The sequence below is a fragment of the Calliphora vicina genome, chromosome 1, assembly GCF_958450345.1.
Source record: "Calliphora vicina chromosome 1, idCalVici1.1, whole genome shotgun sequence".
Lineage (NCBI taxonomy): Eukaryota > Metazoa > Arthropoda > Insecta > Diptera > Calliphoridae > Calliphora > Calliphora vicina.
Window position 1 is genome coordinate 116418934 of NC_088780.1, and position 15672 is coordinate 116434605.

General features: G+C 28.4%; 1 protein-coding gene across 1 annotated transcript in view; it reads right to left on the reverse strand.

Annotated features, from left to right (window-relative positions):
- Positions 1-15672, reverse strand: part of Gfrl (Glial cell line-derived neurotrophic family receptor-like) — a 290881-nt gene that overhangs the window by 130473 nt on the left and 144736 nt on the right. The window contains exon 2 of the mRNA XM_065502246.1: positions 15185-15307. Coding sequence (XP_065358318.1) covers positions 15185-15307 — 123 coding nt within the window. The remainder of the gene's footprint in view (positions 1-15184; positions 15308-15672) is intronic.

Genomic DNA, 15672 nt, shown 5'->3' on the forward strand with positions numbered 1-15672 from the left:
TAAAGTTTTATAAACTTTCATATCAAAATAAGCAATGAAAAGCGACTAAAATCAAAAAAAGTTGATAAATTTTGTTTTTCTTTTAGATATTCTTAAGAAAAACAATACTTATAACTTACAAATGTATAAAAAACTGCACGCAATTTTAAAGCGTAATTAGTTTTCTTTCCAAACCCGTTAACTAATTTAAAGTCGGACAAAAACTGACTGAGTTACAGATCGATAAGTTGACGAACATCACTGAAAACGGTTTTTTCAGAATAACTTCTGAATTTGAGGGTGTTTTTGAAATTTTGTAATGTACTCAGCAAGCCCTATAACCCACGCTAGGTCGTTTTCCAAGTTTTTTTTCCATTGTAGCACCGTGTAATTAGTCATAGCTCCCATATAATAACCTCTTCCGAAAATCATTCACGAAAATAAATTGTTGAAATTCTAAAAGATTTACAATACAAACCTCTTTAGATTAATATTTTTAAGAATTACAATGATTCTAAATAGTAGAGGATGATGAGTTTACTTAAAAACTTTTTCAGAATCAATAGCACATAATGAAACTATTAAAAATTAAAATTAAATTCCGCATAATTCTATAAGTTTAGACTACATCTTACTAATGATTCATTAAAAACTTAGGGATGCTTTTACCAAACGTTAAGTTGAATTCGATGTACATACCTTTCTTTCAATAAATTTGACTTCATTAGTGCACCCAGAGAAAAATCAACTTAAAAACAATAAAAACCATATTGAATCAATAAGAAACATTAACGAAAGTCTAGTAATGTTGAAATTTTTTATTTCAAAATGGAACAATATTAATTGTGGAAAAGTTATTGAAATTATATTTTTGATTTTAGAAATAAAATTTAAACACTATTATGAATGAAGACTGAAACAATTTAATATTAAGGTTATTTAGCTTTGATTTAATATTGAAACATTATGTAATTTAAAATGCACACTATTGATAAAAATTTTGAAATTGATGCGCGTATTTATTCAAAGGCCTAAGGTGGATGTTCTGACAGTTGGTTTCTTCAACAATTATGAGTTCAACCCGATTACAGTTCTGGAAGCGCTGCTTAGTAGTATAAACGTCTAAAAGCGCTCTTTCCTTAGAAGTTTCTGCCAAGAGTTGGCAAATCCTAAATAACATTAAGAATAGATTAAAATTTAAAAAAAAAAATTTTTGGTTTTGATTACTTTATGGAGACAGCCATTCGAATATCATACTTCGACTACAGGGGATGTCGCTGAAGATGCTGTCTTGCGTGAGGCTGCGTCATCTTCAATTCCAAACTAAAAATAATTAAAAACAAAAAAAGCAAATATTTTACTTCAAAATCGATTAGGTATGTTGAAGGACAGCACCCACCTTTTCCTTTCTATATGCAAATAGCTTGTTGCGGAACTTTGCAACTCCCAATGGATTTCCTAAAATGGTCACTACATCTCCACTTTCTGTGTACAATAAACCATCCACTGACTTAAATTTCATCGACATTCTTTTAAAACGTCCACAACAAATAAAATAAAACTTAATAAAGAGGGAATCAGCTGATAGGGTTGATTTAAAGTGTTGACATATAGATTTTATAATGTTTGTTAATAATTTAATATTTTGCAATTTAAATTTCAACTTAATTATGAAATTATTGATATAAAAATCTTAAAATAATATGTTTCAACTTTAAAACAATGTTGATTCAATGTATCGCACGAAATAAATAAAAACTACATTAATTCAAAGTTGAAAATTATTTATTTAATGTATTTCATTATAAGTTTTCTATTATATTGAAAATTCTTGAATTAATATGACGCGTTCTTATTTTTAAGTTGCAGTTTTTCCCTGAGTGTGTTTTTCAAGAGTGACAAAAAACGTTATAAAATCCATAATCTGATAATGGAGTTTTATTAATTATTTGGTTTTTATTTATAATGATAAATAATCACAGCTAACAAGTGCGTTTATATCTTATAAGTCCTTTTTTGGGACTTGTAACATTTTCTGTTTCATATCAGAAAGACAAGGTGATAATAAATTTCAAAATTATCAAATATTTAATTAAAAAATGTATTTTAATTTGTTGGTTAAAATTTAATGAATAAACTAATAATTAAAACAAGTATTATATATTTAGTAACATATTTATACTCAATTCCATTTGACTGAGATAACTTTTGTATATTTATAGTAATGTAATATTAAGTAACCATTCCTGACTAATAAAAACTAATAAAATTTTAAAGATGTATATACTTTATTGGACATTTTATGTTTTCTACACATATATGACGGTTAACCGGTTTAACCGGTTTCATCGATGTCGATTAACCCAAAACCCGGTTTTTTAAAAAAGTCCAATTTTCGGTTAACTGACAAACCGGTTTTTTAAAAAGTCGGTTTTTTATAAACACTACATGCCATTGAACAATTTGACAGAAATCATTGAACAATTTGACAGAAATGATTAAACTGTACTTTTTTTATAGGGACTTAGAGCGATAAATTGAGATAAAACAACAAAAACCGAGATAACTGCAATTTTTTCTTTGTAATCAATGTATTTTTACTCATTGTACATTACTGCATTAAAATCTCAATTTCTAAAAAAAATGGACTTAGAACCTTTGCATGTTAAGTCAGCGATTATTAGTTTTCAGTTAATGTAAAAATTTATAAATTTAATGAAAAATAATTTCTGGTTTAAACGTAGATTTTTATTTAATGAGAAAAAAAAGTAAAATTCAATTTTTTTCGTGGACAAGACTTAGGTGGCACACTAATTTACACGTATAAAAATTTCTACAAATGCATGTGTGAAAAAATGTGTTGAAACAATGTGTTGCATGAGTAAAAGTGTTCGACCTTTTGTATTTGTATGAAGAGGTTGGCACACATACATAAATAAGAGGGTTTAACTGATGTTGTTGTCGTTGTTTGAGTTGTTATTATGTGGCCAGCCAAACAAAAGAGGACTTTTGTGGGCCACATGTTGTGCTAATGTGACTACATTTTATACACGTACATACGATTATGTAATGTGCATATGACTGTATGCGATACTATGTATGTGTGTATAAGTGTGAGTATGCATAATAAGCATGAATAGCGTGGAACAATAATATGTTAAAGAACCACAAAAAGAATTCGAGAAGAACGTATGCATCTCATACTTGGATGGATTTTGTAAGTTTGTATAAGTATACCCTACACTATGTCATATAAATTAAAACTATTTAAGAAATATTTTGCTAATTATTAACTAAACTATGAAAAAAATATATTTGTTGTTGTAATAAATTGAACTCATCTAAACTAAAAACGCGATTTAATTACATTGATACCATGTTGAATATCTACAAAGGACCACAAATCACATTAGTATTTATCTTCAGAGTAACATTTAGCCATTATTAACTATTAGTTCCTAAAATATTTTAAGTTACATATAATAATGTGATACCACTAACAAGTCCATACAGTGTCGATCAGAACACATTGGACAGAAAATTGATTCTATACTATTTCTATAGAGAAAGCATATTTGCTTGTTATTTAAAATAAAAAATATGTAATACGAAATGTCCCAACCCTGATTTAACTCACTATTTAAATCGATTTTTTTAATACAAAAAAAAATATTTTAAAAAATATATATTGATTAAGCTATGTTTAAAATTTTGATAAGTTACCCGGCCTAAATGATAAATAATTTTGTACTTAAAAATTAAGAAAATTAATAAAAAGTTACCGCTACAATTACGATTTTATACTAAAATAAATTAATATTATACCGATATAATTAATACAAGTAAGAAAGTATAGTCGGGCAAGTCATATTATATCCTACACCGATAATATGATTATAAACAGTTTTCTTTTGATATGAAAATTAGTTGTATTGAATCTTATTTGAATACCATCATTTGTAGTAGTAGTACGAGTTCAGGTTATATAAAATATTTGTGATGAATTTGGTTTGGATATGTTTATAATTAAGATATTTATGAGAGCTTAATTATCTTCAGAAAGGGTAGATGTACGTGGGCTAGGATAAATAATGGCTTAGGCTTAGTCCTTAAGGCAATATAAAAGTTTGGGCTAAATTTTGTCGAATTATCTTTAAAATTGCGACCAGTAGTTTGATTACAAAGTCGGACGGACATAGCTTAATCGACTCAAGCTTAATCGACTCCAACAAGTGTTAGGACAATATTTTTCACGTTACAAACATCAGCACTAATCCAATATACCGTCCCCACTATGGTGGTGTAGAGTATAATGACTGGAACAAAATATTGTACAAATGCACTATGTGCCCATTTTAAATTTTTGCGGCAAAAATTAATTCAACTTTCGCTTTTTAAAAAAAAAAAATACGGTTCAATTCCTAACACGTCGACGACAAAAATGAGAAAAATGTATGCCAATTATATATAAACAGCTTTGAAAATTTACATTTTTTAAATAAAGTTTTCCAGCTGAAAAGAGTAAAAAAAAAGCATTAAGGAAAAAGTGATTTTTTAAAAAAAAATTATTTATAACTAAGATTTTACCAAAGTGGTACAACACCTCCGATGTGTACTTAAAAAAACTTACAATATTTTACTAAATTTTCGTGTTTTTATTAGTCAAGGTTTTTGTGAAGTTGCGAAAAAGTAGTTTGTCTTCTGTAGTACAGAACTTACGTTGCCAGCATTTGCCCAAGGTCAGGCTTCATGCCGAAGCAAATAATTTTCTTTTTTCTAGAAACATACTAAAATTTGTATAACTACTTGTACTGAATTATGAGCGCTTAATGTAGCAAATTTTATAACGATAGCGAATGTCAAAGACACAAAGTTTTATGATGCTAAATCCCTTTGAAATAATTTTTTCCGCAATTTTTGATTTTGGGCACATAGTGAAGTGTTCAAAATAATACGTATAATAAAATAGTCAAATATTATGCCAACATAATAAAGCATGGAGGCGGACATGTTATAGTGTGGGATTGCTTCTCTGATGAAAGCTTAGGACCTTAACACGAAATTTGTATGAACAATTAAAAAAATATATTGCAGAAGAAGATGATGCTTCATGCAAATGACAAGATGTATATTTCAACATGACAATGACCCTATACCCACATCCAAACTGGTGAAGGGAAGAAGTTGTTAATGTCATGCAGTTGAAGGCAACTATCACAAAACTTGTCACGTGATTAGTTCCAAAGTGATAGTGACTGGTTCTAGATCTAACACTTTATATTAAGGGGACATCTTACTTCAACATTGTGATGTCCTAGCTGAGGGAAAATTCACACCATTTAGATACTCTGTGATGGGTATAATTACTGGGAAGTGGTTTTAAAATTTAACTAATTGATTTTATTTTTTACCAGACTTCGCATGTCACTGGACTGGATCGTTTAAAACAATTGAAATACATTTATCTTAGAGCATTTACTTATATCACAGAAAAATCGCTCGAGAACCGTTGAATTAGACTTTTGCATAATGGAATACCATCTTATTTTTCGATGAATCTATATGTCAATAACAGACTAAATCCCAAATACTGTACTGGAACAGTTAAGCATGGAGGCGGACATGTAATAGTGTATGGTTGCTTTTCTGGTGAAAGCTTAAGTATCATGGACAGGCAAGTGTATACAAATATATTGCAGGAGAAGATGCTGCCTTAAGCCCGTCATAAAATGTCCCATCAATGCATATTTCAACATGACAATAACCGTAAACTCACATCCAAATTGGTGAAGGGATTTTTAGAACAGGAAGGCTATAGAAAATGTATGGGAAAATAGTAAACAGAAAGGTAAATTGGAATTGTATCAACAAATTGTATCAATCTATATATATTAATATGTGTTAGAAAGTCCAATAGTTTTGTCGTATGATTTTTTATATTTTTGGATTGTATTTGTTGTTTCTAAAATTCTTAGTTTCTTTCGAATTGGAAAACAATTTTATAACGTGAAATTTGTCCAATTTTTACCGATACTGTATGTGTAATATACCCAGCAGTTCTAGGAGACAATCCCGAACTAGTGATTTTACCTATCATTTAGGGGGACAACAAGTTCATGTCCTAAGCAGGAGGTCAATTGGACTTTTTGGATTACAATGAGACTGTCTGTTAGCTGGTCCGAAGTAGTCAACGCATTAGATTCAAATACCGCTTACATAGATTCAGTTATCTTAGTAGTTATTTTAACTTTTACGGGTGCAAGCGGAATCTAACTGACTTCAAAGAGTCAGTTAAAAATACATATCATAGACAGTCTAATAAGCGATTGCAATCCCACAACTCTACATTAGATTAAATCTGGTGAGTAACTACTTTCTAAAGTGCAGTACAAAATAAACGTTTAAAGTGAATACGCTCAAGATACACTGTTTGAGAATTATATCAACATAATTTGTATAAAACCAGTTTGTACGAATTACGCACAAAAAAGAGCTGTACGAAATAAACGTTTAAAGTAGATACTTTCCTGATTACTTAGAGACACTTAAGGGATAATTGTATTTGCTCTAGATTACATGGGATGTATAAAGTAAGCCATTGACTTATTTCTGAACTACAAACAGCACATAAGTATTAAATGACCCAAAATATATAAATTAGAGTCAGCCAAGTGATCAGACGTTAGTGACAAATACTATCTACAAGGGATACATTGACTATATGCTTAACAGCTGGGTACGTTTTGTATATATTACTCGTATGTATGTGTATGTGTCAAAAGACCGCAAAGAGATATAATTGCATGTGAAAGGTTTGGGTATTTTGTATTCTTTTTCCAAGTTCAAGTAATTTAAAAGTACTTTTAATGTACATGAGCTTACATATATAGATATACTTACATACACACAGAGTTGTTTATGCAGACGTACCCACTTGACCTGAGATTTGACAATATATTTGAATTCACTAAAGTAGACTTTGCGTGACAAAAATAGTCTCAAAATTATCAAGAATTTTAAAAACCAAGGCAAAAATATCCACTTTAAAGAAAGTAATTATGAAATGCATGTTTTCTTGAAGGTGCAATTACATTTTTAATTTTTTCAAATGCATGTTTATTAAATTTTACCCTGTCGAATTTTGAAAGACGTATTACATATGTATGTATAATTTTAAAATTCGTAATTATTTCTAATGAATACAAATGCATCCTAAATCAATAAAATCCGTCATCAGCTTCAAAAGATACGAATATATAAATATCCACAATACAACATTTTTTTAAATTTTCTCAATAATTTAAATCGCGAGTTTTTCGAAATTAGAAAAAATTCAAATATAAATGTCCTCCAAATGATTGTAAAGAGTATGTGTTTACCAAATATGATCAAAATCGGAAGACCCAAGGTCAATTTGTTTGTGATGTCTGATGGAATTCATGATTTAAAGAAATACATATTTAATGTTCTTCAAATTTTAATGCAAAATATTAATAAAAAATTTTATAGTATTCAAAAAACAACATAAATATTGAAAATTGAGAATTTTGTAATTAATTGCATAATACTGAAAACATCATTAAATATTAAAATAAGAAATGGTACTCAATTAAGAGCAAAACTACCGTAGATTTTAAAACCATTTACAGCTTTTATAATTTTCAGTTAATTCCTCCTAAAAACAGATGTTTTGCACGAGAAGCACTTTTAGCTATCGAGTACACCAAAATTAGTCTGAAATAGGTAAATTATTAATTTATTAGGAATGAAGCTTTCCATGCATATAAAGTAATTAAAATAGTTTTTCCAAACAGTGTTCTTTGGATGGCGATGTGAACGACATGTGGTTTCAACAAGACGGTGAGGGATGCCAACAATCAGAACAAAATTCAGCCACATTTAAGCAAAATGTACTTTGAAATTTTCGACAGAAGTGATGATGTAAGATACAAATCCGCAGAATCGAAATATTTGACGCCACAAGCTGAGTGACATGGCAAAGGATTTCCCATTCGTTCTCGAATGTGTTGTTCGAAAAAGTTTTAGAAAACTTATCGATGTGGTCAAGTGGGTATGTATAGTAGGATGGATCCAGTTGTATAAAAGTTAATTTTTTTATAATAACATTGTAACGACAGAAGAATAATTTTCTTACTTTTTAGTGATATTATATATATTAGGCTGGGTTGATTTGTATGGACGATCAAAAAGTAAAAAAATCGTATAGCAGATACTCAATTGAGGAAAGAAAGTTTCCTCAAGAAACCATAGGTCTAAAATCAGATCCTATCTTGCGCATTTCATGTTTTATTCAATAAAAAAAACTATTAAAAAAAAATACTGAAATATCGTTGTATAAAAGACGAAATTCGCAAGATATTATACGATTATGATAGTAATATTTCTTTCAAATGTTTAAAAAACAGTATCATAATAGGGAATTTTGTTAAGATATCGAAAAAAATACCATAATTTACTCAATTTTACAACTTTCAATCGATTTCCGGCACGTTTTCTAGTTATCCGATTGCACTTAAATTTTGCAGTAGTTAGTTTTAGCTACTAATGAACATTTTTAAATCTATTTTTTAAGGGCGTGTCTAATATACACACATTTATTATAAGAGTAGCAAAGTTTTTTTTTTTACATTACACAATCTACATACTCGTATTCTGTTTATAAAACAGAAAAACAACAAAAAAGTTTAATTTTTCTTTTATTTCTTTGTACATCCCAAATAAGTGCAATGTTAAGTGATGGGTTTGAGGCTCTTAATTAAATTAAGTGTGGTCTTGTATATAAATATTTTTATTTTTTTCTCTCTTTGAGTTTTTGTTTTCATTTATTGTGTGGTAAACTTTTAAATTCCTTTAAAAATTATTTAACATCACGTGGGAGAGACTTTTGAAAACCAAGTGCAATTTAATAACGTGGCGTTGGTACATGATTGCATGAGTAATGCCCGTAACTTGAACAAATATGTAACTACGGTGTAAGGTACCTTGAAATTCATTTCAAATCTATATATACGGGTAAAAATTACCAAATATTTTCCCCATAAGTAACTGGGCACTGATAGATACATATTGAGTTACAAAATATTTATTTTGATACTATCCCACTCGCATCCCACTAAAATACCAAAAAGCTCTTAAAAGAATGGACCTAAATTTTCATTTGAGCAAAAAAAAAATTTGTAAAAAAGTTCGATTTTGCCAAAAAAAAAATCAAAAATTACATATTTTGAGTTACAAAACATTTATTTTGATAGATATCTCTCTCGCATCCCACTAAGCGACTAAATAGGTCTTTATGTATGTAAGGAAAATATATTTGCTTAGTGCTGGTTCATTCACATCAAGTTTACCTGAGCAAGTCTTGAGTTTAAGAGAGGAAGAAATTTTTCACATACCTAAATACTTTAAAACATTTTTGATTTTTTGTTTTATTTCATAGTTTTAGAGTTTAAAATTAAAATTGTATGGAAAACTAAAATAAGTTGATATACATATGTAGGTAACAAAAGGTTTGAAATAATTAATTCTTAATTAAATTTTCAAAATCAAATTAAATATTTTCTCTTAAGAATTCCATTAAAGAATTTATTATGAATGAATTTCTAGGCATAATTCCTTAATACTTCAAACGTTGTTAATTTAATTAGGTTATGGCCTATGGCTACGTTATTGGTGATGAAATAAAATAAATAAATACTATAAAAAGGCTTTAGTAAATTTTTTCAAAAATTTTAATTGACACTTTCAGATATTGTTTGGAACATTTCTTCCAGTAGTTTACAATAGACATAATAAAATTTCTGAAATACTATCCTTTCTATTACCGTTAACAAATTAACAATAAACAATAAAACAAATGAATTAGGATACATTAATATATAAAACGGAAACATTGTTTTCTATATTTTGAAGGTTTTTCAGAAATTTGTAGAACTTATTTAAAATCAAATTACTAAGAATTACAACCTACACTGGGTCATTTTCACTGTAATACTGTGTTATTTAAGCAATAGTTCCAATAAATAAAATATGTTTTTTTCATAATATTAATAATAGGCCCTCGTTAATTACACATTATTGCTTGTGATTGTGGGTATGTATGTGTAATTGTGGTCATTAATTGGTATTTTACTATGATTATTGTTATGAATAAATTCACAAAATTCTCAAGTATTTGTTTGTGGTCATTAATAAACATCAATAAATGTCATTAAAATACATTTATTGATAACAGCGGTGGTGGCATATTCTTCACATTTTATATTAACGTTTACAACCTCCTTCTTGCCGCCGCCTTCATCCCTTCTTACATAGTTGGTATTGAATAAATAATCATTAAACTTGTGACAATTATAATACATAGAAGTTAATTAAGGTGGTTTTTCGAAATTTACTGAAAACTATATAATTTGGTTATTTGGTTAGAGGAGCAAAAAAACTATGAATTTCTATGAGAGTTAGCATAAAGTTTTAAGTTTTTCGATAATGGTCAATGATATTTTGAATTTTGTGAAATCAATTAACGTATATATGGGCTTTTCCACAGAAAGCTCTACCCTGACCGGAAATACAAATAATCACAAACAAATGATTTTTTTAATTTTATATTATATGTACTAGCTTGACCCGGTGCGATTCTCTACCCCTGTCATAAAATAAAAAAATGTGAAATAATATTATAACAAATAAATTAATACCGGAATTTGTTCAAGTTTCTCCAAAAAATTCTCATATTAAGAAAAATGAAAAGTGAAAAGGAGGCAATATATCCTGAAAATTTCGAATCGAATAACAAAATCAGCCAAATCGCTCCAGCCGTTCTCATGTGATGGGATTACATTCATACATACATGGACCATTTCATTTTTATATATGGGGGATTTCATGTCAAGTGAACCAACTTTTGAAATCGATGACTTCCGATCGGGATGATATTTGCACCAAGGTTAGTTCTATTCTATTTTTCAACAAGATCGGTCGAGAACTCTCTGAGTTAGAGGGGGTCAAAATTTTACATTTTGGCCAAGCAGGTGTTTTTTCTCATCCATAAGTTATTACCAGGGAAACCGGAAATATGCTCTAAAAAAAGCATTTTAAGCGCTTTAAATATGCAGTAAAAACTTTAAAATATGCTCTTAAAATTTAAAAAATATGCTCTTAAAAAACAAACTTTTACATAAATTTTAACCAAAATATATACTTTTATTTAAAAGAAATCAATACAATGCATTTCTAAAATGGTAAAGTAACATAAAATATACAAAAATAACAAGAACTAAAACAAGTATAACAAAAAATTAATACAGCACAAAAACAATAGGAACTTAAGTTATGAAAAGGCCTCGAGAGGTATTTTTTAATGATATTTTATATAAATATGAAGACACTTCTCCAATTGCAATAATTGCAATAAATTACAAAATGTTGACTTAAATTTTCAAATAAAAATCATTGTCTATTGGATCTGAAAACATTTTTATACATAGAAAATGTTGGCTGACTTCATAAACGCATTTTGCAAAGCAACACTGCAATGTATAGTGTTCATGAACGCAATAGATTTTGTTTTAGCAATGTCGCAATTTCATTATTGTATGGCAATGCTTGTCCATGCGCAGCAGCTGTCAAATTTGTGAACTGTTTTTATTTATGATTCTTTACAAAACATTTATGCGTTCATGAAAGTCAGAAAATATTGCTTTGCCTTGTAATTGCTTTGCATTACTGCGTTTATGAAGTCGGCCGTTCTTTCGACATCAACTGATGTTATAAGAGCAAATTTAAAAGGTAATATTTATTTAACACTTAATTTTGAAATCTGTTTTGAGGAAAGTCCTTTAAACTATTTACAAACGCTTTCTATAATTTTGAATCCTTAATTTTGTCCTATTATTTGTTCCAATTTTATTTTAATATTAGTTTTAACACTACAATTTGGTATTTTATCAATATTTTTAAATGTTTGTTCCACTAAATTATACTGTTCGATCATTGTAAGCCCAGCTGTTTGAAGTTTTTTAATAAATGTTTCAATACATCCAAAATTTGACGTTATAAAAATTAAGTTATTTTTTATTGCAGGTGTATTTAAAGCATCTTTAGCAATGTTAATAAAATGAGACTCCTCAGCATTTAAAGCATTGATAACTTCACAAATTTTTTCAAAATTGTTGGCGTAATAATTAACAGCTGAAAGCCATGTTCCCGAGTTACTACAGACTCTGGTAGCAATTCTAGAGCAGGATACAATTCTTTTAATGTATCAATCCTATTTGGGGCTTTTAAAAATACCTTTTTCACATTTGCAGTAACCTTGTTTACGTCTTTGTAGGAGTCCCTTATACGTTCACACGAACGATGAAAACCATGAAAACTATTGTAAATTCTCTTAATATTAAAGAACGGATAAGTTTGAATTAGAATTAAAATTTGATATTTAGATGGCACTATTATTAAAATAGAGCTTATTTTATATTACAAAAAAAAACCATATATTTTTCAATTTTGAATTTTAAACAAGTAAAAACCTGTAGCACAACAGCGAAAAAGTGAAAATATGCTATTAAACAGTAAAAATGATCTAAAAACGCAATAATATGACTAAATATGCTCTTAAAACAAATATATGCAAAAATATTCATTTAAGGGTAAAATATGCAAAAATATGCACTAACAAATCGAATCCAAAATTCTTAAATAGTTCTGAAACGTGTGAATATCTTATCCATGTGCCCATTAGACTCACCAGAAAAAACATGCATTTGCATATTTTGGTTTCCCTGGTTATTACCTATTGTTCTTAGCAAAATGTGTCAAAAATATTTTAGATAGCCATGTATTTCTTCAATCTTTCGAAATCAAAGTTAGATTTTGCAAAAACAAAGTCAAACATTTTATATCTTGATTTACAAAATATTTATTTTGATAGATATCCCACTCGCATACCACTAAGCGGTCAAAAGGGTCTACAAGGAAAATATCTAAGCTTTCTTTTGAGCAAAAAAAAATCGAACTCGCATCTCACTAAGCGACCAAATAGGTCTTCAAGGAAAATAGGAAAATATCTAAAAGGGCCCATTTTGAAAAAAAGTCAAACTAATTTTGGATTTTGGAAAAAAAAATATTAAAAATTTTGTAGTTTTTGTTTTTAATTTTTTTTTCGTGTATGAATCACTATCCAATAGAACTAACCTTGATGCAAATTTCATCCTGATCGGAAGACATCGATTTCAAAAGTTGGTTCACTTGTCTGAAATCCCCTATATATAAAAATTTAAATTTTCAAAAAAAATCTCCTATGAATTTCATATATTTTTAATAAGAAGATGCAATTTCCTATATGGTTGGTCAATACCCTACTATAAGTAAATGAGCAAAAACATTTTTCTTTTAAAATATCATTAATTTATATTCGTGAGTGATGTTCGGAAGTGGGCCTTATATGGGAGCTATGACCAATTATTGACCGATCATAATGAAATTAGATTTATGTCTATATGAAAGTTGAATTTTGTGTGCATACCAACATTTTTAAAAGATTTATGCAAGTTAAAGTGACTTTCGGAAGCGGGTCTATATAGGAGCTATGAGTAATTATGGACCGATCGTAACAAAATTTGGTGACCTGAATTGCGTATATATAAAACTTATTTGTAGCAAATTTTTTGTAGATACATGTATAAATTAAACATTTATGACTGATATAGTCTAATTTTGGGTGGACATTTTTATGGGGGCTAGGTGAAGTAATGGACCGATTTCAACCAGTTTCAGTAGGCTTCGTCCGTGGTCCGAAAAAATTATGTGTACCAATTTCCAAATTGCGACCTGTGCTTTGCGCACAAGGTTTACGTGGACAGACAACCAGCCAGAAAGTGATTCTGAGTCGATCGGTATACTTTAAAATGAGTGTTAAGGTAGGGTCACACATGACAAAAAAGACGTTTGACGAAAAAGACGTAACCACTAAATAAAATACATTTGAATTCTTTTATTTATTTCAAAAACTTATTTTACTTAGGATGATTCAAAACAAAAAAAATTGTTTTATTATATTTGATGCTGTTTGATCTTACAAAACACTTGTAAGAGTAAACACGTCAAACTAATTTGTGCTAATAAAAAGTGGTTACGCTTTTTTGAGCAAATATTTGCCGTGTGTGACCCTACCTTTAGACTAATATTTTTAGGCGTTACAAACATCTGCACAAACGCATAATACCCTCCCCACTATGGTGGTTGTAGGATATAAATATATTAATGCCAAAATTCACTACTGTCAACTAACGGGTTAATTATTCTTGTTCATAAATTCCTAACTTAACAACAAAACAAATTAGTCTACTTTTAGACAAGCACTACTTACTTCAGCAAGTGAAATTATAATCTTTAATAATCCGTATCTTGAATATGTTTTCTTTTCTTCCATTTATTATAGGCAACAAGTATTTTCTACTTAATTTTTATTCCCATTCTCCCTTTTGCTTTTTTGACTAAAATAATGGGTGTTTAATTGTATGAGTGTGTTGTATTTGTGGCTGTGTATGTTTGTGTCATACCAACTTGTTGTGGTCATATTCATGGTTATTTTTGATGTTGATGTTGTTGTTTAGTCCTTTTATTTTCTATTTGTTGTAGTCCTTTAATGACATTCTTATTATTATGATGTTTATACCACGAGTATGTTTATAACATTGTATGTTCATTCCTTTCCTTTCTACTCTTTTATTATGTTTTAAGAGCATGTTCTAGGGTAATAAAATAATGGATTTTATGTTCTCAACCAACGTAAGTGGATGGAAAAAGAAGGTTTAACTGGTTTAGTATTGCGACAGTGGGTTAGTATGTTGTTTTGATACAATTTATGGGGCAGGAAGAACAAAACGTTTCCTAAATTAATTGGGGAATTTGTAATAAATTGAAGATAGTTAATATGGCCATTTGAAGATAAACTACAAATACGATTATTTAGAAGGTTGTTTCTGGATTGAAATTAATATTTCAATGTAGTCATATAAACGCATCGTTTTAAAAACTTTTCAAAATTGGTGGTTCTAAAAATTTAATTTTTGGTATAAAACTCAAAAATGTTTCCTAGTATATATGTACATATGTTATTGTAGTTAAAATTTCGTTACATTTGTTGCTTATTTAAGAAATCAATGTTTATTTAAACTATTTGACTTACCTGGTATTGGACCGCATACTCTGGGTATGATTTCTAATATTGCTGAACATGATGGATCTTCAAAACATAATTGACGTGCTAATATACAATTTAAAATTGCCGAAGCAACTTTGATATTTGAACCTAGAATAGAACAAGAAGTGAACAAAATTAATTTAATTACAAATAAAAAGATCACAAAAATTAGCAAAATGCAAGTATGTACATTAAAAATTATAAAGTTTATATACACCCCTAATGGAATTTTCTAAAGAAAATAGTTAAAAAATCTTATATTTTAAGCGTAAAACCCGAAAAATACATTCTTAAAATTTAAAATATATTTTAAGACATGTACTATTATTTTTAATTAAAAAATCAATACAATTTCTTTAATAACAAAATATATTGCATAAATTGAAAATTTCTTATGAAATGAAGTCGATTTTTCTGGAAATTTTCGAATGATTTGCTTTCAAACAAAAATTTTTATAAAAAAAAATAAAAAT